Here is a 23,470-nt window from a genome sequence, read left to right as displayed (position 1 = left end):
ACCGCTTCCCAAATTTTATTTTACTTCTTTCTCTTAATGTTAAGTACTGCCATCTGACAAATGAATCATAGTAAGGATTAACATCAGTGGTGATGAAGGAGCGACGCCAGTCGACCTACAGAAAAGAAAATACGTGATTTTTGAGAAATGTGTATAGTTTCTATGAATAAAAGCTCCCACCAATTATTTACTCTTCCACTCTGTATTTTCCAACTTAAAATTATATCAAACATTAAAAGGAGAACAATATTCAGGTTCTACCTATTAAATATATATTATAATTATATTAACTTGTATTTAACTTGTAAGTTTTTAAGCACACATATTCATATAACAAACATATAGAAATTATAAGTTAAGAAGGAACATTTAAATAACACCTTTGTGTATTCCTAAATATACAAGCTAACCTTTGCCTTCTTCATAGTCTTTGAACAGAATTCCCTTCTACTAATTGCTAACATATTAAAACATTTTCAGTACAACAAATATTAAAGTACTTCACTGCTTACATCAAGGCCCATAACAATAAAAGAACTAATTCATTCCTGGAATACAGGTGGAATAAATTATTCTAAATTATGAGATGGTCCAAACTCACAGAAATCACATAAATACAAATGTGTTCTTCACATTTTTCTTAAACTATAGGAGTGATGGACATACCTTCAAGCCCATTCTCTTCAGATCCTCAATAGCCAGTGGTGGGAAATAATCAAGCCAATGTTCTGCTTCAGAAAATTTGACTATCTCTTCATCAGACAGACCAAGGGATTTCATAATGTTCCACTGATATTTAGAAGATCCAGCTTTAGCAGCAGCTTTACTCTGAAAATAACCAGTAAAAACAAACTCCATCAAGAACCAACCAACAAATGATTACCAAATTCTAGGACCACAATCATTTTAAGTAAATAATCCCATTTAGCAGTAATTTTTCTATTCCAAAACATACTGTTGATATGTCAGATTACTAACGAATTGAAATGTGCTATTCTGTCTGTCAAACCGAACAGTCTGATATTAAGACCTTGACACCAGAGGTAACTAAATCGTTGAAACCATAAAGAATTATCATCAAAGATAAGATGTCATCACCAAGCTCGATTTCCTTCTTCTTAATGCCATATGTATCTTTTTTAGTTATGAATAAGCTACTGACAAGAGTTTTGTCCTCTTCTAATATTTACCAATATCAAAAAGGCAACCAAATGTCAGGCAATGGAGGTGGGTAAAGGAGTTGAACTATAAACCTATAAAGACAGGGAAGGAATTTGGGAGGTGATAGAACTGCTCTGTATGGTACTGTGGGGTTAGAAACACGACTCCAGGGGCGCCTGGGTGGCTCAGTCGGTTAAGAGTCCAGCTTCGGCTCAGGTCATGATCTCATGGTTTGAGCCCTGCATCAGGTTCTGTGCTGACACCTCAGAGCCTGAAGCCTACTTTGGATTCTGTGTCTCCCTCTCTCTCTGCCCCTCCCCCACTACACTCTGTCTCACTCTCTCAAAATTAGACATTTAAAAAAAAAGTAAAAAAAAAAAAGAAACACAACTCCATGTGTTTGTGAAACCAACACCACTATCTACTAAAAAGATTGAATTTTATTGTATATACATTTGTTTAAAAAATCAAGCAGGATGTGGGAGGAACCAAAGATGAAATGCAGACTGTGACAAATGTATCTAATAGTATTATTAATATATGATACAACCACACTTTGAAGTGAGTGGGAAAAAAAAGAGTTTTAGAAGTAACTTTGTCGGGGAGTGGGGGGCACCTGGGTGGCTCAATGGGTTGAGGATCCAACGTTAGCTGAAGTCATGATCTCATGGTTAATGGGTTCAGGCCCCACATCAGGCTCACTGTTGTCAGCACAGAGCCTACTTCAGATTCTCTGTCCCCTGCTCTTTCTGCCCCTCCCCTGCTCACACTCTCTCTTTCTCAAAAATAACTAATAAAGGGGCAGCTGGGTGGCTCAGTCAGTTAAGCGTCTGACTTCGGCTCAGGTCATGATTTCACAGTTCGTGGGTTCAAGCCCCACATCAGGCTCTGTGCTGACAGCTCAGAGCCTGGAGCCTGTTTCAGATTCTGTGTCTCCCTCTCTCTCTTCCCCTACCCTGCTCACTCTCTGTATCTCTGTCTCAAAAGTAAATAAACATTAAAAAAAAAATTTGTTTTTAAAATAACTAATAAAAACAATTTAAAAAATAAATAAAAGCAACTTTGGAGGGGTGCATGGCTGGCTCAGTCAGTAGAACATGCAACTTGATCTCAGGGACTTTGACTTCGAGAGCCCCATGTTCAGCATGGAGCTTACTAAAAAAAAAACAAAAAAAAGTAACTTTGGAAAAGAATGTGTTGACTAGATTCTAAGAACAAAAAGTATATACAAACACTGTACTTTAGTTGGTAAAACTGTTCCTCTCAGGAGTATGGGTTAAGCAGTTCTGAACCACCAGTAGACTAGGATTGAATAAATTATATACTATAAATAATGAGGGCCAGATTTCTCAATGTCAGAGAAAGAAGTCACAAATTGGCAAAGGGAGAATGCTAGAATGAGCCTTATGGTGCTAACAGGGAGCCAAAGTTATCAGTATGAACTTTTTTTTTTTTTGAAGTAAACTCTAACCCCACTGTGGGGCTCAAACTCATGACCCCAAGATCAAGAGTCACATGCTCTATCAAATAAGTCAGCCAGGTACCTCCCAATAAGAACTTTTTACACATATATAGAGATAAAGAACTATTATAGACAGGTGCATATATGTAGGTTACCAGGGTTAATATATATATTTTCTTGCTCTTTCTACTGAAAGGAGCTACAATGAGTATACCTAGCATTCAGAACTTAGTTTTCTAAATACCATTTCTCAACTAAAGGAAACAGGCCTCCTTGGGGATGTGGTTGATTCCAGGGCTGGAACAGGGAAAATCTAAGACAAAGCTGTAGTATCTTGGCACCAGAAAATAATAAAGGGCTTCAAAAAGAAAAGAAAAAAGATGGGAGCATATCAGATAGCCACAGGAGCCAGCATAAAAGACTCTCAATGACCAAAATCAGAACAAGTTGAGTAATTACAATAACAACCCCCAAACACCAGAGAGTACTGGAGTATAACCCAAAGAATAAAATAAATATGCATGAATCCACACCGATATAAAAAGGGACTGAATAAATAAGTAACTGGGGAAGAGAGGACAACTATTCTTTTCTGAAGAATTCTAGGTAATAAATGGAGAAAGAATGAGGGAAATGGAAAATCACTATTAGAACAACACGGAATAGGGTGCCTAGGTAGCACAGTCAAATAAGCATCTGACTCTTGATTTCAGCTCAGATCATGATCTCACAGTTCATGAGTTCAAGCCCCAAATCAGGCTCTGCACTGACAGTGTGGAGTCTGTTTGGAATTCTCTCTCTCCCTCTCTCAAAAATAAACAAACATTAAAAAAAAAAAAAAAAAGAACACAGTAATAACTATAGCAGGCAGGCAAGATCCACAGATGAATGCTAAAATTAATGAGAAAATATTTAAAAAGAAGATATTGAGGCGCCTGGGTGGCTGTCGGTTAAGCGTCCAACTTCGGTTCAGGCCACTATCTCAGAGTTCATGGGTTCGAACCCTGCGTCAGGCTCTGTGGTGACAGCCCAGAGCCTGGAGCCTGCTTCGGATTCTGTGTCTTCCCCTCTCTCTGCCCATCTCCCACTCATGATCTGTCTCTCAAAAATAAATAAACATTATAAATAAATAAATAAATAGTACTATTTCCATAGCGTCAAAGTATCTCTCAAAATATATACAAATCAAGGGGGGAAATGGAGTCCCTACAGTAGAAAAACCTGACAGACACCACCTAAACCGAATGATCAAGGTTAACATCACCAGTAATGAGATACCAATATCATTCGCTCACTGATACGATGCAATGAGGAGGACATGTCACCTCTCTATCAACTCATGACTCATGAGAAAGCATTAAACAAACTCAAATTGAGGCACATTCTATAAATTATCTGACCAGCACTCTCCAGAAGTGTGAAAATCAAGGAAGACAAAGATGGAAGAGACTAAGGAGACATACTAAGGAGATGTGACAAGCAAATGCAATGTGGAATCTTGGATTAGACCTGCAAACAGAATAAGGGTGTTAATGAAAAAACTGTTCAAAGTCAAATGAGGTTTGTAGTTCAGTCAACAGGATTGTTCAAATGTTAATTTCTTGGCTTTCAGGGTTATATATGTTCAAATGTTAATTTCTTAGCTTTCATGGTTATATAAGATGTAACCTTAGAGGAACTTAGGGGATCATGAGGGAACTCCGCTCTACCTTGCAATTCTTCTCTAAATCTAAAATTTATTGCCGAAAAAAGCAAAAAGGGGGAAAAAAGGCCATCGAAAAGTCAGAAAAATAATTTCTGGCTTTGTTACTTTTTCAAAATTACTGAGTACGTTTTATGTGCTAAGTCCTGAAAATACAAAGATAAATTAGTCAAGGCACCTGGGTGGCTCAGTCAGTTAAGCGTCTGACTTTTGATTTCGGCTCAGATTGCAATCTCATGGTTTGTGAGATCAAACCCCGCCTCAGGCTCTGTGCTCACGGCATAGAGCCTGCCTCTCTCTGACCCTCCCCCATGCACACTCTCTCAAAGTAAATAAACATTAAAAAAAAAAAAAGACAAATATAAATTAGACAAATATAAAATTTCAACCAAAATAAATATTATTAACCACCAAACCTTTTTTCCTTTGGCTTTATCCTTAATTATTACATCTTCTGTTTTAACATTGATTTCTTCCTCTTCCTCTTCTTCATCTGGAAAATCAGGGGGGCAACCATAAAGCTCTATTTCTCTTTTCAGTTTATCAGCACATGCCTATAGCAAATACAACATGAGAGTGAAGTTCAAAATCTGAGGTAGAAACAATTTGAATTTTTTGGTATTTTTACAGCCAACTAAAATTGACTCTGAAATTTTCTGCAATACACCTATACACATGTGGATCACAATAGAAAACTCACATGATAAAATTCATGTACCTCAAAATTCACTAATTTATACATTAGTATTTTACTGCTTTTATTCAGCAAGCATTTATTCAACACTCAAAGTTCTTAATGTAGTATACTTTGTTAGACATTAAAAGTTCAAAAATACATAAGACATGAGGTGCCTGGGTGGCTCAGTCAGTTGAGCATCCGACTTCAACTCCGGTCCTGATCTGGTGGTTCACCAGTTCGAGACCTGTGTTGGGCTCTGTGCTAACATCTCAGAGCCTGGAGTTGGCTTCAGATCTGTGTCTCCCTCTCTGCCCCTCCCCTGCTCACACTCTGTCTCTGTCTCTCTCTCAAAACTAAAATAAACATGAAAAAAAAAATTTTTAAGAGAAAAATGTAAGACATAGTGTTATCATTTTGAATAACAAGATGAATCACAGCATTTATCAATTTAAAGATTACTATTTTATATCCCCATCATCATCACAACCTTCCGAGGTAGATAGGACAGGTATTTAGTTAGAAAACACACACTTGAGAGATGAAGGGGTTTATCCAAAAGTTATAAATCTAGCAAGCTGCAGAGATAACACATGAACTTTGGCTTTCCACCCCAGCTCCTCTCAATTACACTATAATATCACATATAACACATATCATACATATATATTATATATGTATATTATGTATGTGTATGTATATTTACATATATAGTATATGTATTATATATGTACATGTATACACATGTATATATATATACACAAAGACGACACCAAGCTAAAGTTAAAAGAAAAATGCAAATATAGGATTATGACTTTTAAAAACGAAGGGGACTCTTCCATGCAGAAGAATTTCAGTTAACAAATAAGGAAAGAATGACACAACTAGAAAGTCACCATTTTGTAAACACTTACTCAATAAGTGAAGCAGACAAGGAGCATCAAATGATGCTAAAACAACTGGGTTATTGGATAACCAGATATTCAGAGGCTCCCAAAGTATCATCTGTAGATTACTTTTCAATAACCCACCTTCAGAATGAATAAATCTGACAGTTACTAGCTCAACATCATTAAAATGGGACAAAGTGCCATTCTATGCCTTTTGATGTGATACAATGGGAAGTTTACGCCTCACCAATGTAGTATTCTTGTCAAAATATTTAACCCAGATGTAATCATGAAGAAAAAATCAGAAAATTCAGACTATGGACCATTCTACAAAATAACTAGCATACACTCTTCAACGACATCAACGTCATGACAAACTACAAGAAACCAAAAAGAATTAATGACCAAATGCAACGTGTGACCAACAACACACAAAGTAAAAAAAGGCCGGAAAGGACATTTTGGGACAACTAGAAACATCTGACTAGAGATTAGATGAAGATGTTAATATTACATCAATGTTAAATTTCTTGGAGGGGATAATGAAACTGTGATGATGTATAAAATGCCTTTGTTCTCAAAAGACACATGCTAAAGTAGTTAGAGGTAACACAGCATGATATGTGTAACTTACTTTCAGTGAGTTCACAGAAACAGAGAAAAGAAAGTATGCATGTATTACATGTGCATTAAGAGAACCAAAGGAATTATAGAAAATGTTAATATTCGGTAACTATGAGTGAAGGGTATATGGCTGTTCATTCTATCCTTTTACCTGTTCTGCAGGTTTGACATTTTTCAAAATAAAAGGTTGGAGAAGCGAAAGAAATGGGAAGTTAAATTTCCCAACCCTCTTACATTTAAGGAAGCCTTTCGACAATAATTGTCTGGCCCCTTCTTTACTGAGAATTATTTCTAATATAAATTTATGACAAACGAAGACATTTGCAAACATGATCAAAATATGATACAACTAAAACAAACAGTATTATACATTTAAAAAACTGTTTTTTACTCTATGTATGTCATGAATACTTGTTAATAGTTATTATCTAACTTGAAAACAGAAATAGCAATATGTAAGGTCACCAACAGAGATACAAAAATTACTGAGAAATCACTTAGACCTGGGGCGCCTGGGTGCCTCAGTTGGTTGAGCGCCCGACTTTGGCTCAGGTCATAATCTCGCGGTTCATGGGTTCAAGCCCCGCGTCAGGTTCTGTGCTGACAGCTCAGAGCCTGGAGCCTGCTTTGGATTCTGTGTCTCCCTCACTCTCTGCCTGTCCCTTGCTCATGCTCTGTCTCTGTCTCTCAACAATAAATAAATGTTAAAAAATTTTTTGGGGGGACGCCTGGGTGGCTTGGTCGGTTGAGCGTCCGACTTCGGCTCAGGTCATGATCTCACGGTCTGTGAGTTCGAGCCCCGCGTCCGGCTCTGTGCTGACAGCTCAGAGCCTGGAGCCTGTTTCAGATTCTGTGTCTCCCTCTCTCTCTGCCCCTCCCCTGTTCATGCTCTGTCTCTCTCTGTCTCAAAAATAAATAAACATTAAAAAATAATAAATAAATAAATAAATAAGAATTAAAAAAATAAAAAATAAATTTTTTTTTTGTTAAAAGAAATCACTTAGACCTTAACGTGTACCCTTTATTTAAGTACTTCTTCAAATGCCTTTTAAATTTTAATTTTCATGGGACACGGGGTGGCTCACTCAGTTAAGCTTCCAACTTCGGCTCAAGGTCATGATCTCACAGTTCATGCATTTGAGCCCTGCATTGAGCTCTGCACTGACAGCATGGAGACTGCTTGGGATTCTCTCCCTCTCTCTCCCTGCCCCTCTTCTCCACTCATTCTCTATCTCTCTCAAAATAAATAATAAATAAACTTTTATAAAACTGTTCCTCAGGGCGCCTGGCTGGCTCCGTTGGTTGAGCGTGCAACTTCGTCTCAGGTCATAATCACACCGTTCATGGGTTCGAACTCTGCATCGGGCTCTGTGCTGGCAGCTCAGTGCCTGGAGCCTGCTTCGAATACTGTGTCTCTGTCTCTCTCTCTGACCCTGCCCTGCTCACGCTCTCTCTGTCTCTCAAAAATAAATAAACATTAAAAAAATATTTTTTAACTGTTTCTAATTGAAAAAAAATAGTTTTCAGTATAATGAATTCAGCTCATGCCAAGACATTGCATTATAATAAATACCTGAAAATACTATTTCAAGCTCTTAAATTGGACATTACATCTGCTTTAAGCTAAAAAGAGTAGGAACCAATCCCAAAAGCAATCTTACCTTGATAGGCATTCCAGTACAGTGTAAACCAAAGGGAAACAGACAAATTTTTCCTTTCAGTCTCTGGTATCCTACTGCAAACTACAAAAAGAAAACTAAATTTAAATTATAAGTTTAAATGCTAGATGAATACAGAATGTTGACTGTTCATGAAGATCATGGGCTCAGATTTCCTCTTCCTCTCTTGCTTTAGAAGGAAGTCATTCCCTGGAGCGTCTGGGTGACTCAGTCAGTTAAGAGTCTGACTCTTGATTTCAGCTCAGGTCATGATATCAGGTTCATGAGAACGAGCCCTACATCAGGCTCTGCATTAACAATGTGGAGCCTGCTTGGGATTCTCTGTCTCCCTCTGTCTGCCCTTCCCTGCCCCACTCAAAAATAAATAAATAAATATTTAAAAAAAAAAAAAAAAAGAAAGAAAAAGAAAAGAAGGAAGTCATTCCAAAATTCTGGCCCATTGTTCTTTTTTTCTGTCTTTTCACCAAAAAGGAATTACTTATGACCATGCATAAATAATTAGAACCCTGCACACATACACACAGCATATACAAATTAAATATAAGAATATTTAATATAGGTAAAAATATAAAATTTAGGCTTAAAATTAAGGAATTCTAAGTTCTCTTAACAGGAAATCCCATATATGCCATTTTCTTCAAAATAGTATTATCAAAGACTCTCAATCCCATTATGTTAACCACAGAGGAAACATTACCTCACATTTGGATAAAGAAAATGTGTGTCCCAAATGAAGGCGCCCATTCATATACGGATATGGGAAGGTTACAAAGTACTTGCCCTTGCTGCAAAACAATCATGAAAAAACAAAGTACAGAAAAGAAAATGTTAAGTTCCTTTTAAAATGAGGAGGTAGGGTGAAGGGAAAGCTTATTACAAACAACTTGTTTAAATTTTATTATTTAAAAGACCTTTAAAAGTAAACATATGAATGTGGAAATTAAAAGCCCTCTGAAATTGAAACTTAATTGTGATTTAGAAAAAATAAAATGTTTATGGTTAGATATTAAAGAAATAAATATCCTTGCAGCAAATACTGGAGGTTTAACTTAAAAATGCTGAGTAAAGATAATTTACTGAGGATAATTTTAATACTCTTAGGAAACTGGATTAATTTAATATTTTGGTGATTAAATGAGATTTGCCTTCATTTGATATATATAAAGCAATTCAAAGTCCATCAGCTATAATAAAACATCTTCAGTATTACATGACACATGGAAAATTAATTTAAGAAGTGTCTCTCTAAAGCTGTTTAATTTATTATATTATTTTTCCTTCAATCAAATGTATAACATACCTATAAAAGTTACAAAGCACAATAAAATGAATGCCTGTAAGCATGCTATCCAAGTGATGAGCCCACTGAATCTACACTGTGTGCTCCTCAGCCCTCTCCCCGCAGAGAAAACCAGTATCTTGAAATCTACTTTTGTCATTCCCTTCATTCTAAATAGTTTATATCTCTGTCTGTGTCCTTAAACAATGTTATCACTTACTTTTACTCACCTATGGGCTTCATTAAAAATTATACACCAGGGCACATGGCTGGCTCAGTTGGTAGAGCAAGTGACTCTAGGGTTGTGATTTCAAGCCCCATGTCGGGTGGAGATATTACTGAAAAAAACTTTTTTTTCATTCAATGTTACATTTCTAAGTTCCCTCACTTCATTTTCTTTCATGGAACAAAGTTTTCAGTTCACTCTCGATAACTTTACCTGAAGTTGGCCAAAATTCTAGAAACAACAAAAGCTATAAAGTATAACATCAAAGACTTTATATTACAGCAACACTCTTAATTTCTTTAAAAAAAAAAAAAAAAAAAAAAGTCCAAATTCAGAGTTGCCTGAGTGGCTCAGTCAGTTAAGTGTCTGACTTCAGATCAGGTTGTGATCTTGCAGTTTGTGCCTTTGACCTCAGCATCGGGTTCTCTGCTGTCAACACAGAGCCTGCTTTAGATCCTCTGTCCTCTTCTCTCTCTGTACCCCCCTGCACATGCATGCTTTCTCTCTCTTTCACAAAAATAAACATAAAAAAATTCCACTAGCATGTTGCTTAGTAGCAAGGAAAGTACCTTTTGAAATCAGAATGTCCTAAAAAGTAGTCCAGGCCCTGTCAATTCCTAGCTATGCAACCTTGAACTGGTTACTTAGCCTCCCTGTACCTCAGTATCCTCATCTATAAAATGGGAATAGGGGCACCTGGGTGGCCCAGTCAGTTGAGCATCTGACTTTGGCTCAGGTCAAGATTTCACGGTTTGTGGGTTTGAGCCCCATGTTGGGCTCTGTGCTGACAGCTCAGAGCCTGGAGCCTGCTTCAGATTCTGTGTCTCCCTCTCTCTGCCCTTCCGCTGCTTGTGCTCTGACTCTGTCTCTCAAAAATAAATAAATGCTTAAAAAATATATTAATAAAGAAATAAAATAAAATAAGGATAAAAATACTGCTAACCTTAAAGGGTTATTAAAAAGATTAAATGATAATAGGCATACTAAAAATGGAATATTTCCTAAGCCTTTGCATAACAACCAATAAGTTTTTAAGATTAGCTACTATTTTAATTATTGTCAATGTATTTCGTCATTGTAACAAGAACATTTTTCTACATTTCAACAATCTGAAATTGAGATGCTCCTATAATTGATGCATACATTTATTACACTACTGTTTGGGGGCAGTTATTTTGTTTTTGTTTTTCCAAAGTACCATATCATTACCTGTGGCTTGTCTTACAATTGATGCTTAAAACCAAGGCAATACAGTATTTATGAAATAAGATCTTAAAATACAGAAACCCTTGAAAAAACATTTTTAAAGAGTTGGGTTGTTGTTGTTTTTTTTGTTTTGTTTTGTTTTTTAGCATTTATTTATTTTTGAGAGAGAGAGAACACACCCAAGCTAGCAAGCAAGGGAAGGGCAAAGAGAGGGAGACAGAGGATCTGAACAGGGCTCCACCCTGACAGCAGAAAGACCGATGTGGGGCTCCAACTCATGAACCACAAGATCATGACCTGAGCCAAAGTCAGAAGCTTAACTGACTAAGCCACCAAGGTGCCCCTGAAACCCTTCAAAATTTAATACTTGGTGTCTTTGGAGATAATTAGCACCATAATATGAATCTCTACTAGAATAATCTCATTTTATCAGTTAGGAAAGACAAAACTTCAAAACATTCTCTTTTGTCTAAATATGAAAAATATTAGTTAAAAAAAAGCTATGTAGAAAAAGTCCTTTAAGAATTCTATAGGAGGAGCATCTAGCTCACTCAGAGAGCATGCAACTCTTGATCCCAGGGTCGTGAATTCAAGTCCCACACTAGGCACAGAGCTCACTTAAAAAAAAAAAAAAAAAAAAAAATTCTATTGGAAAGAAAATCCTACTCTGAAATCGAGAAAATAAAAGTTACCTTCTTCAGCCTGTTTCAGACATTATAAGTACAATCTGCCTTATCCTTTCCACAAAGCAGTTTCTGTAGCCAACAGTTTTGGGAACACAAGGTGTAGAACTTCATAAAGTACTACTCACCTAGTCTGGTTCTCCACATTAGATGCATTAACCTCAAACACTTTCTCAGTATCCCATTTCTGTTGGATTTCTTTCTCAATCTTCTTCAAAAAGTCCACTTTTGCTGTTCCTTTTCTTTCCTATTGGACACAAAAGAGATACAACAACCCACTCTATACTTGGACAGTCCTGCTTTAAAAAAAGAAAAAAAAATACGTTCACATAGAACAAGCTGTTTACTGATAGGCAATTTTTCCATGGTTATCATGAACTTTAAACAAACAAGATTAAAAATTTGCGCTATCACAATCTGTCTACTTTAAACACCAAAGGGATAGTTAATGAATTACTAAAATATATAAAGGGCTTTGAAATACTTCTATTAAATGAGACACTAAAACAGATACTGTTCCTATTTAGTTAAGATGCACAAATACTTAGAAAAGTACAAGATGGCCAAGCTGCAATAATGCTCAATCAAAGGATGCTGAGACCCAATGGGAAGAGGCTGAGGAAGGGTTAGTAATCTACATGTTTTTTTTCAAGGCAACTGATGAAGAACTCCTCTCCAAAATGGTTAACAGACTATTAACATGAAATTTAAATGAAACAGAATGGCAAGCATGTATCTAATATATCAGATGTACCAGCAACATTGCCATCCTTCCATAAGCTGCCTGTGGATGAAAGCGAAAGCAAAAAAACATGTATGATCATTCTACCTCTGAAAAGGAAGCACTAGAGCTTCCTTCTCAGTTTGTGACTGTGTGAAAAACAGATGCTAAAAGCAGGTAAGCCAAAGCTGGCGTGGAATGAAACACAGAGCAGACAAGTATGAAAGTTGGATACTAATGGACCATACACAAATCTAATTCTGTTTTGAAATTTAGTATTAGTCTCTAAAATGTATTTTCTGGTATAGTTATCTGAACTGAAATTGGATTTTACCCCCTTCTTACGTGAAAACATTCCCAGATTGTGCAGCATTTTCAAATGAGAAAATACCTGGGTTCTATTCATACCTTTTTTTTAAGATTTTTTTTTTTTAAGTAATCTCTACACCCAACATGAGGCTCAAACTTACAACCCCAAGATCAAGAGTCACATGTTCTACCAAGTGAGCCAGCCAGGTGCCTCTGGGTTCTACTCATACTTTTACAACCTACTACACAAGACGACCTTGCCAAGTTACCTAAAGACTGCAACTCAGTCTCCTTTAAGAGTGCCTCTCTCTGTCCTTTTACCCAACAATGTAAAAAATGCTTTCCACTGGGGCGACTGGCTGGCTCAGTCCAGAGAGCACACAACTCTTGATCTTGGGTACGTGAGTTCAAGCCCACACTGGGCATATAATTCACTTAAAAATATGTATTTAGGGGTGCATGGGTGGCTCTTCCAGCTGAGCATCCAACTTCAGCTCAGGTCATGATCTCACAGCTCATGAGTTCAAGCCTCATGTCGGACTCTGTGCTGACAGTGTGGAGCCTGCTTGGGATTCTCTCCCTTTCCCTCTCTCCCTGTCCCCTCCCCACATGCTCTCTCTCTTCTCTTTCTCAGATAAACTTTAAATAGATACACAATGTATATACACACATATGTATATACGTGAGATCAGGTCAAGATCTCAGTTTGTGAGTTCGAGACCCGCGCTGGGCTCTGTGCTGACAGCTCAGAGCCTCGAGCCTGCTTCAGATTCTGTGTCTCCCTCCCTTCCCCTGCTCACACTCTGTCCCTCTCTCTCAAGAATAATCAAACATTAAAAAAAATTTTTTTAATTTTAAATTTTAAAAAAGTATTCTCTCTCTCTCCAAAATAAACAAACATTTAAAGAACATTGGGGCACCTGAGTGGCTCAGTCGAATGAGCATCTAACTTCAGCTCAGGTCATGATCTCCCAGTTCATGAATTCGAGCCCTGCATCAGGCTCATTGCTGTGGTGCAGACACTGCTTCAGATCCTCTGCTCACCTCTCTCTGCCCCTCTCCCACCGGCGTTCTCTCAAAAATAAACATTTTTTTAAATTTACAAATAAAAAAAAATTGTTTTTAATTTTTAAAAAAGGGGCGCCTCGGTGGCTCAGTTGGTTAAGCATCCGACTTTGGCTCAGGTCATGATCTCACAGCTTGTGGGTTTGAGCTCCACACTGGGCTCTGTGCTGATAGCTCAGAGCCTGGAGTCTGCTTCGGATTCTCTGTCTCCCCCTCACTCACTCTCTCTCTCAAAAATAGACATTAAAAAAATTAATACATACACACACACACACACACACACACACACACACACACACACACACATATATTTTATACTACTTTTTAAAAAAGTGGACCGCCTGGTGGCCTCAGTCAGTAGAGCATGTGACTCTCGACCTCTGTGTTGTGAGTTGAAGCCCAACATTGTATGTAGAGCTTACAAAAACTACTTTTGGGGCACCTGGGTGGTCAGTTGGTTTAGCACCTGACTCCTGATTTCAACTTAGGTGACGATCTCATGGTTCATGGGATCAAACCCCATATCAGGCTCTGTGCTGAGTGTGGAGCCTGCCTGGGATTCTCTCTCCCTCTCTCTCTGACCATCCCCAGCTGACACTCGCTCTCTCTCAATCAATGAATCTATCAATCAATAAGCTTTCTATTTGTATCACAAATATACTGGACTTTTAAATGGTTACACAAATTTGAACACTTGCAAAGAGGAATTATGTGCAATAAAAAAACCCCAAACTTAACATTATTTCTCCAATAACTATCTTAAATATACTTTGTGTATTAAGTAATAAAATAACCAACACTATTAAAATTAAGATTTAATACAAATCTACTAAAAGGTATCAGCTCTGTTGTACTATTTTCAGTTTTCTATATTTTAAACCAAAGAATGGTTTCTTATTTTTTAACGTAGTTAAACGTAGTTTTTTTTGTTGTTTTTTTTTAAATTTTTTTTTCAACGTTTATTTATTTTTGGGACAGAGAGAGACAGAGCATGAACGGGGGAGGGGCAGAGAGAGAGGGAGACACAGAATCGGAAACAGGCTCCAGGCTCTGAGCCATCAGCCCAGAGCCTGGCGTGGGGCTTGAACTCACGGACCGCAAGATCGTGACCTGGCTGAAGTCGGACGCTTAACCGACTGCGCCACCCAGGCGCCCCATCGTAGTTTTAACGTAGTTAAAAAACAGGAGACAAAGACAAGCAACAGAAAGATGAAATATCAGCTTACAAGGAGGAGGTAAATGATGGATTAAAGGAAGAACCTTGCCAGAGAGGCAGAGAAGAAATGAGAAAGAATTCCCTACTTTGAAAAGTCCTGGGGACACCTGGCTGACTCAGGCAGTGGAGCACACAACTCTTGACCTTGGGGTTGTGAGTTCTAGCCCTGTGCTGGATGTAGAGATTACCTAAAATCTTAAAGGGGCACCTGGGTGCCTCAGTCGGTTGAGTGTCCGACTTTGGCTCAGGTCATGATCTCATGGTCCATGAGTTCAAGCCCTGTGTCGGGCTCTGTGCTGACAGCTCAGAGCCTGGAGCCTGCTTCGGATTCTGTGTCTCCCTCTCTCTCTGCCCCTCCCCCGCTCATGCTCTGTCTCTCTTTGTCTCTCAAAAATGAATAAACATTAAAAAAATTTTTTTAAGAAATAAAATCTTAAAGGGGCACCTGGGTAGCTCAGTCAGTTAAGCATCAGACTTCAGCTCAAGTCATGATCTTGCAGTTCATGGGTTCAAGCCCTGCACCACACTGGGCTCTGTGCTGACAGCTCAGAGCCTGGAGCCTGTTTCAGTTTTTGTGTCTCCCTCTCTCGCTGCCCCTCTCCTGCTCAAACTGTGACTCTCTCTCTCTCAAAAATTAGCATTAAAAAAAAAGTTTAAATAAATAAATAAACTCTTTGAAAAAAAGAGACAGAAAGAAAAAAGAAAAAGAAAAATCATGGACATAACAAGTTCCTCCAGTAATTAAAGGAAAATAAAAGTGACAAGGAAATATTTTGTTTCTATAAATCCTTACAGGATTGCTGAGTGGAAATGATATCAAAACACAAATATAATCAAGTCAATTCCTTTTCAGAGGATCTCTATAGCGGTCAGAATAGAGTCTATACTGTTAAACCTGGCACTTAAGGCCCTTCTTGTCTCATTTCTGCCAAGTCCCTCCCTCCTTCCTTTTTTATATATATATTTTTTTAGTGTTTATTTATTTTTCAGAGAGAGCATGCACGCAAGCATGCACAAGCAAGGGAGGGGCAGAGAGAGAGGGATACACAGAATCTGAAGCAGGCTCCAGTCTCTGAACGGTCAGCACAGAGCCAGACATGGGGCTCGAACTCACAAATTGCGAGATCATGACCTGAGCCGAACTCACAGGCTTAACTGACTGAGCCATCCAGGCACCACTTAGGTCACCCACTGTAAAGGACATGAAAGAAACAGTCTTCACAAATTACTAAGAACTATGTTTTTTTTCACTGTTATTGAACACATTAAATGCACAAAGTCTCTTCTTAGAGGTTTCTGTTTCTCAGAAAAACTTGTCCATCAAAACATCCAAGGTCAATTGTAATGAAACCTTGATATTGGCCCCACCACCAACTGTTGTTTGACCTTGAGAAGTGACTTGATCAATCTGAGCCTTAATTTCTTCACTGGTTATTTAACTAGACAATTGGTTATAATAATTAGTTAAAAGGTTATTTGACAAGTCAGAGATTCAAAACTTTGGCATTTTTGACAGTTTAGGCTAAATAATTTTTTGCATTTTGTCTTGTGCATTGTAAGATGCTTAGAAGCATCCCCGGCTTCTGCCCACTAGATGCCAGGAGAATCCCCTAGTTGTGACAACCAGTCTCCAGACCAAATGTTTTCAGGAGGACAAGACCATCCCCAGTAAAGAACCACTAAAAAAGATAACAAGCTCTTCCATATATTCATAATATTCTGCAGTTCTTGAAACTTTTATGAACATTAACTTTTTGCATCTTAACAATAACCCTAAGAAGGAGGCAGACCAGTGATTACCATTTCAAAGATGATAAATGATAAATCTGAAATTCGGAGATCATTGTGTCAGCAAAAAGTCAAGGTGGACAAAAATGTTCATCTTCTGACTTCTATTTCTGCTTCCTCCTAGTACTCTAGCCATGTCCTAGCTGCCACCACTTACTAGCTGTAGAACCTTAGACAAATTCCTTAAGCTTTCTAAGCTTCTACTTCTTTATCTTTAAATGAGAATAAAAATTATACTAACATTATAGTATTGGTATGAAAATTAAAAGAGTTAAGGGGCTCCTAGGTATCTCGGTTAAGTGTATGACTTTGGCTCAGGTCATGATCTCACACTTTGTGAGTTCGAGCCCCACATTGGGCTGTGTGCTGACAGCTCAGAGTCTGGAACCTGCTTCAGATTCTGTGTTTCCCTCTCTCTCTGCCCCTCCCCCACTTATGCTGTCTCTCTCTCAAAAATAAACAAACACTAAAAAGAAAGAGTTAATACAGACAAAGGACTTAATCTTGGGCTGGACCCATGGTAAATGCATGATAATGTTAACCAATACCACAAAGAGACATCTAGACATCATGTGATTTTATTAGGTATGAAAATCGCATTGGGATTATGTTTTAAGAGAAGTTATCATTACATTAAAAAATATTAAAATAGGTATCGATGTAAAAACTTATACTAAACTATGTCAAATATGTATGTACAGTGCCTGGAATCTGCTTAAAATGAATCCTGAGGGGTGGAGGGGCAGGCTCCCAGGAAGGGATATATGAAACAAAATAGCCCTGAACTGCCAATTATTGAAGTTGGGTGATGGGTACACGGAAGTACATAATACTATTATCTCTATTTTGCTCACTATTTAAATTTTCCAAATGAAAGTTTAAAAACAATAATTTTTTTAGATTGGCTACTATGTTCATTATATCACATCCCCAGATCCCCTCTAAAAGTCTGATATGTAACTAGAAGAGATTAAAACTGTCAAAAGCTTGGGGCGCTTGGGTGGCTTCATCAGTTAAGTGTCCAACTCTTGGTTTCAGCTCAGGTCATAATCTAATGGCTTGACCTCAAGCCACTGGTTGGGATTCTCTGTCTCCGTCCCTCTCTACCTCTCTCTCCCACTCGAGATCTCTCTCTCTCTCTCATTCTCACTCTCTCCCTCTCTCTCAAAAATACACAAATAAAAATTTTAAATACACAAAAATAAAAACAGAAATGTCAAAAGCTCTAAAAAATAAATACTATGCTGGGTGGCTCAGTCGGTTAAGCATCCAACTTCAGCTTGGGAAATGATCTCATGGTCTGTGAGTTTGAGCCCCACATCGGGCTCTGTGCTGACAGCTAAGAGCCTGGAGCCTGCTTCAGATCTATGTCTCCCTCTCTCTCTGCCCCTCCCCAGCTTGCATTCTGTCTCTGTCTCTGTCTCTCTCTCTCTCTCTCTCTCTCTCTCTCAAAAATAAACATTAAACAAATGTTTTAAAATAAATACTACTCTGATATGAAGAAAATTTTAGTTTATTATTTATAAATTCAATTATAAAATAAAAACTAATATCCTATCCATGCTATCACATGTTCATTGTCTTACACACTTTATTATTGATAAGATTTCCTCTGGAAACAGAAAACTTTCTTTACAGAAGATGTTTGCAAAAGAAATTTCCTAATTTGGCAAAAGACATGAATAGACACTTCTCCAAAGAAGACATCCAGATGGCCAACTGACACATGAAACAATGCTCCACATCACTCATCATCAGGGAAATACAAATAAAAACCACAATGAGATACCACCTCACACCTGTCAGAATGGCTAACATTAACAACTCAGGCAACAACAGATGTTGGCGAGGATGTGGAGAAAGAGGAACCCTTCTGCACGGCTGGTGGGAATGCAAACTGGTGCAGCCACTCTGGAAAACAGTATGGAGGTTCCTCAAAAAACTAAAAATAGAACTACCCTACGACCCAGCAATTGCACTACTAGGTATTTATCCACAGGATACAGATGTGCTGTTTCAAAGAAGACATGCACCCCCGTGTTTATAGCAGCACTATCGACAATAGCCAAAGTAAGGAAAGAGTCCAAATGTCCATCAATGGATGAATGGACAAAGAAGATGTGGTATATCTATACAATGGAGTATTATTGGGCAATCAAAAAGAATGACATCTTGCCATTTGCAACTACGTGGATGGAACTAGAGGCTATTATGCTAAGTGAAATTAGTCAGAGAAAGACAAAAATCGTATGACTTCACTCATATGAGGACTTTAAGAGACAAAACAGATGAACGTAAGGGAAGGGAAACAAAAATAATATAAAAACAGGGAGGGGGACAAAACAGAAGAGACTCATAAATATGGAGAACAAACTGAGGGTTACGGGAGGGGTTGTGGGAGGGGGGATGGGCTAAATAGGTAAGGGGCACCAAGGAATCTACTCCTGAAATCATTGTTGCACTATATGCTAACTAATTTGGATGTAAATTTTAAAAAATATAAAAAATAAAACAAGTTATTAAAAAAAATAAATATCCTAATTAGCTTGCAATTGGGGGTATCACAATGATTAACAGAATGAACTCCGATATGGGACCAAATGAATTCTGATTCTTCCTCTGAGTAGACCTGATGCCTTATTTTCCCCATCAATAAAATGGGGATAAAGCACCCACTTTTATAGGGTTGTTCAGATGAAAACTTTTGTGAAACACTAATGCATGGCACAGAATAATCGGTACATTTAAAACACAAAATAAAATCGGTACATTTTATTATTTTTATTGTTACTTGTTCTTTCTAAAGGGAGATCTTACTGGATTCTTCCAATGAAACTAACTTTAAGGTCAGCCCAGTATAGGGGCGCCTGGGTGGCTCAGTCGGTTAAGCGGCCGACTTCGGCTCAGGTCACGATCTCACACTCCGTGAGTTCGAGCCCCGCGTTGGGCTCTGTGCTGACAGCTCAGAGCCTGGAGCCTGTTTCAGATTCTGTGTCTCCCTCTCTCTGACCCTCCCCCATTCATGCTCTGTCTCCCTCTGTCTCAAAAATAAATAAACGTTAAAAAAAAAAAAAAAAAAAGGTCAGCCCAGTACCATGACAGTGTGAAACATGAATATTTGCAGAGGCCAAGAAGTGAATAAAGTAAAACAATCAGATCTACCAGAAATATTGCCAGTTTCCTTATACAAAACATAAAAAGAATAAAAATGTACTAAAGTCTTCCAAACTGAAAAAGCTCATTCCCATTAACACCAAAAAGAAGAAACAAGAAAGAAAGACCTGCAAATTCCACATCAGCTAAGGATATCATCATGGGGGAGAGGGGTTGGTGGGAGGCAATGAGCAACTCGGAACAGAAGAAAAAGCTCTGGACCAGGAATTGGAAGGCATGTGTTTTCCTGGGAAGCAGGGTGACATAGTGACTGAAAAATGAATCAATCCCTTTGAGTTTTGATCACTTTCATCCTGTCCTAGTTATAAGAAATCAGACCTGTTAGGTAAGCTCTCTAAGCATGGGGTTCTTCATCTGTAAACTGCAAATAACAGTGCCGAACTCAATAGAGTAGTGTGAACACTCAATAAGACAATTCAAATAAAATGCTAAACAAAAAGCATGACACATAAGAAATGTCAGTTATTGATATTATTGATCCTAACTCTGCTAGAATTCCAACTCTAATAATTCCTCAACCCCATTGGGTCCTACTGATCATGACCTTTTTTCACTAATCTTTAGGCGCCTACCACCCCATGTCCTCATTTCTGTCCCTTAAATCCATCTGTATAATTCTTCGATTTTCCCTTTACCATTCTTGCCTGGCAAAACTCCATCCATCCGTCCCATCCAACTGCTCTGTTCCTTCACCTAGGCAGCTGAAAGTGGCAAGAGATAAGCACTCAACCATGCTGACTGGCCTCCATTTAAATTCATGTCCACTAATATCAAGTGATGCCCAGCCACACTACTAATTTCTGAAATCCACTTCGTTACTCCTTCTCCTAGACTAGTGCTTCTCAAACTTTAATGTGTATACTGTGCAATACAGTAGCCACTAGCCACACATGACTTGTTAATTTTAAAGTTATATTAAAATTCAGTCCTTCAATTGCACTGGCCACATTTCAAGGGCTCAGTTGCCACATGTGGCTAGTGGCTCCCAAATTAGTGCAAATATAAAAAGTTCTATTGATGGCAATGTCCTGGACAATTGTTTTATGCTTTCTCCTCTCTCCTCAATCCTCCAACAATTCCTCTTCCATCCTCATTTCTAGCTGTTAATCTTGGTTCTTAATTGAATTAGAAACCAGAAGTGAACAGAAAATTTTCACAGCCTCCCTCTTCACATCTACCTACCCACATGCCTGTGTACCTATATAGTCTGTCTTCCTTCCTGTTACTATTAACCCTTCCACTGATGCACTGGATCTCATCCCTTCTGTTCTATTCAGGAACAGCACTTCAGCAATCATCCCTTTTCCACATCAGTGTTTCCTTTCTACAGGGTAATTCCCATGAGCATACAAGTATTGGTAATTTCTTCTACCTAAAAAAAAGAAAAGAAAGTCCTCTTTTGACTTTCATCTGTTACCCCAATTCTCTGCTCTCCTTTATAAAATTCCTCAAGAGTTCTCCATACTCATGATCTCCAGTCCATCTCTTCCCATTCTTTCTTGAACCCAGCAGCCTTACATGACCTACATCCATCCACCCATCAATATCCATCACATACACTATCATCATTTCCAGTATCACTGTCCTTTGGATATACAATCCTCTTTGCTTTTCACTCAGTGTGGCTTCTGCCTAGATATCGTCTCCTCCATATAGCTGCATGGCTTGCTCCCTTACCTCCTTTTTGCCACAATGCCACCTTCTTAGAAAAGCCTCTGTTGATCACAGTTTTTTTTTTTTTTAAACAAACGTTTTTTTAATCTTTATTTTTGAGAGAGAGACAGAGACAGAGTGAGAGCAGGGGAGGAACAGAGAGAGAGGGAGATGCAGAATCTGAAGCAGGCTCCAGGCTCCAAGCTGTCAGCACAGAGCCCAACGCGGGGCTTGAACCCACAAACCGTGAGATCATGACCTGAGCCGAAGTCGGATGCTTATCCGACTGAGCCACCCAGGCGCCCCTTGATCACAGTTTTAAAACTGCAACCCTACCCCACCTCACACTTAAGAGTCTCCCCTTCCTGCTCTATTTTTGTCAATAGGACTTACTGGCACCAGACATATTTTACCAAATATTTTAGCATGTAACTCTCTCATACACACACACGTAAACACCATGAATGTAGAGATAGATTTGTGTCTGTTTAAAAAAATTTTTTTTGTTAAAAGAAGGAACAAAGGGGGCGCCTGGGTGGCTCAGTGGGTTGAGCATCGACTTGGGCTCAGGTCATGATCTCACCACTCGTGGGTTCAAGCCCCACACTGGGCTCTGTGCTGACAGCTCAGAGGCTGGAGCCTGCTTGGGATTCCGTGTCTCCCTCTCTCTCTTTACCCCTCCCTTGCTCATGCTCTGTCTCTGTCTCTCAAAAATATATAAACATTAAAAAAAAAAAACTTTTTTTAAAGGAGGAACAAGGTTACCTACTTCCCTCTCTCCAAATGGGTTTTAGACACGTCGTGAAATTAACACACGTAACATTAAGTAGTGTGTAAAGTTAAAGATACCAGTTCCGGGCTCAACAGATAGCAAGAAAAGGCGCATCCTCACAACATCCACACCTTTAACGTGGGGGTCAAGGCATTCCCTGTGTTTAGATAAGGATTTTTCCTTTCAGGACAACGGCTACCACATGGAGACCCCAGCTTCTGGCAAAAGGAAACAGATCAGCCGGGTTATAGGGCCGGGCAGAGCGGACTCTCTTCCCGCCAGAACTCACCGCCATGGCACCGCCCAACCAATTCTGCAACCCACGACAGTGACCTCGGCGATCCTCTCAAAGCAGTGATCCAAACCTTTCCCTTCCGTCTGGGGGTAGCCAGGCCTCCCAATACACTGAAGCACACACTTTACACCTGATGAGGCAATCGCACGCTCACAGCTAACTACTGCCTTGTGCATCCCGTAGCCCGCCGGGAATTGTAGTTTCCAGACCACTAGAGCCCAAGTCTAGCATTCACTTATTGACTACAACTCCCATAGAGCAACAGGCTACCGGAAATTGAGCCTCTAGGTCACGCGGTGGTGACACCGGTAGTGATGTCAGGGGCATGTTGAACTACAAAGTCCATGAGGCTGTTCGAAGACGCAGACTGCCGCGAACGCGCCTACGGTCCAGTTCCCTGGCCTTCAACCTTTTCACCCCGTGGCGCTGGGTTAGGTGTCTTGTCAGGATGCCAGGTTGCAAGGTTTATTAGTCTTCGGTGACTGATGTGCTAATTATGGCTTGCCATTGTGCACAGATATTTAGTGCTGTCTGTGGCATTCAACAGCCCAGAATTCAGACGTTTTATTGCCATTTATTAACAGTCTCTATTTTTAAGCGTGAGGCCGGTAACCTACCGGGTTCCAGTGCCAAGCGCATTATTTCAACTGTACTACCATCTAAGGCTGTCACGTCACATGTGGCTATTTAAGTTTAAAATAAAATTCAGTAAAATGTAAAATGCACTTCTTCAGGGGCGCCTGGGTGGCTCAGGGTTAAGGTTCCCAGTTCAGGTCAGGTTCTGACTTCGGCTTAGGTCACCATCTGGCCATTTGTGGGTTCGAGTAAGGTTGGAGCCCCGAGCCCCCAGGAACGAGCTCTGTGCTGACAGCTCAGAGCCTGGACTCTC

At 38.9% G+C, this 23,470-nt stretch overlaps 1 protein-coding gene across 1 annotated transcript in view; it reads right to left on the bottom strand.

The window, feature by feature from the left end:
* The window catches only part of LARS1 (leucyl-tRNA synthetase 1), a 75,522-nt gene extending 52,772 nt beyond the window's left edge, over window positions 1-22,750 (bottom strand). The window contains exons 1-7 of the mRNA XM_040453669.1: window positions 22,576-22,750; window positions 11,717-11,835; window positions 8,892-8,979; window positions 8,177-8,257; window positions 4,742-4,879; window positions 667-828; window positions 3-115 (exon numbers count right to left, since the gene is read on the bottom strand). Of these exons, the coding sequence (XP_040309603.1) occupies window positions 3-115; window positions 667-828; window positions 4,742-4,879; window positions 8,177-8,257; window positions 8,892-8,979; window positions 11,717-11,835; window positions 22,576-22,581 (707 nt within the window). The 5' untranslated portion in view covers window positions 22,582-22,750. The remainder of the gene's footprint in view (window positions 1-2; window positions 116-666; window positions 829-4,741; window positions 4,880-8,176; window positions 8,258-8,891; window positions 8,980-11,716; window positions 11,836-22,575) is intronic.
* Window positions 22,751-23,470: the final 720 nt, after the last annotated feature.

Source organism: Herpailurus yagouaroundi, unplaced genomic scaffold, assembly GCF_014898765.1.
Source record: "Herpailurus yagouaroundi ecotype Mexico unplaced genomic scaffold, PumYag 29, whole genome shotgun sequence".
Classification (NCBI taxonomy): Eukaryota; Metazoa; Chordata; class Mammalia; order Carnivora; family Felidae; genus Herpailurus; species Herpailurus yagouaroundi.
Note: the sequence above shows the minus strand (reverse complement) of the source record. Positions and strands in the feature narration are given on the sequence as shown.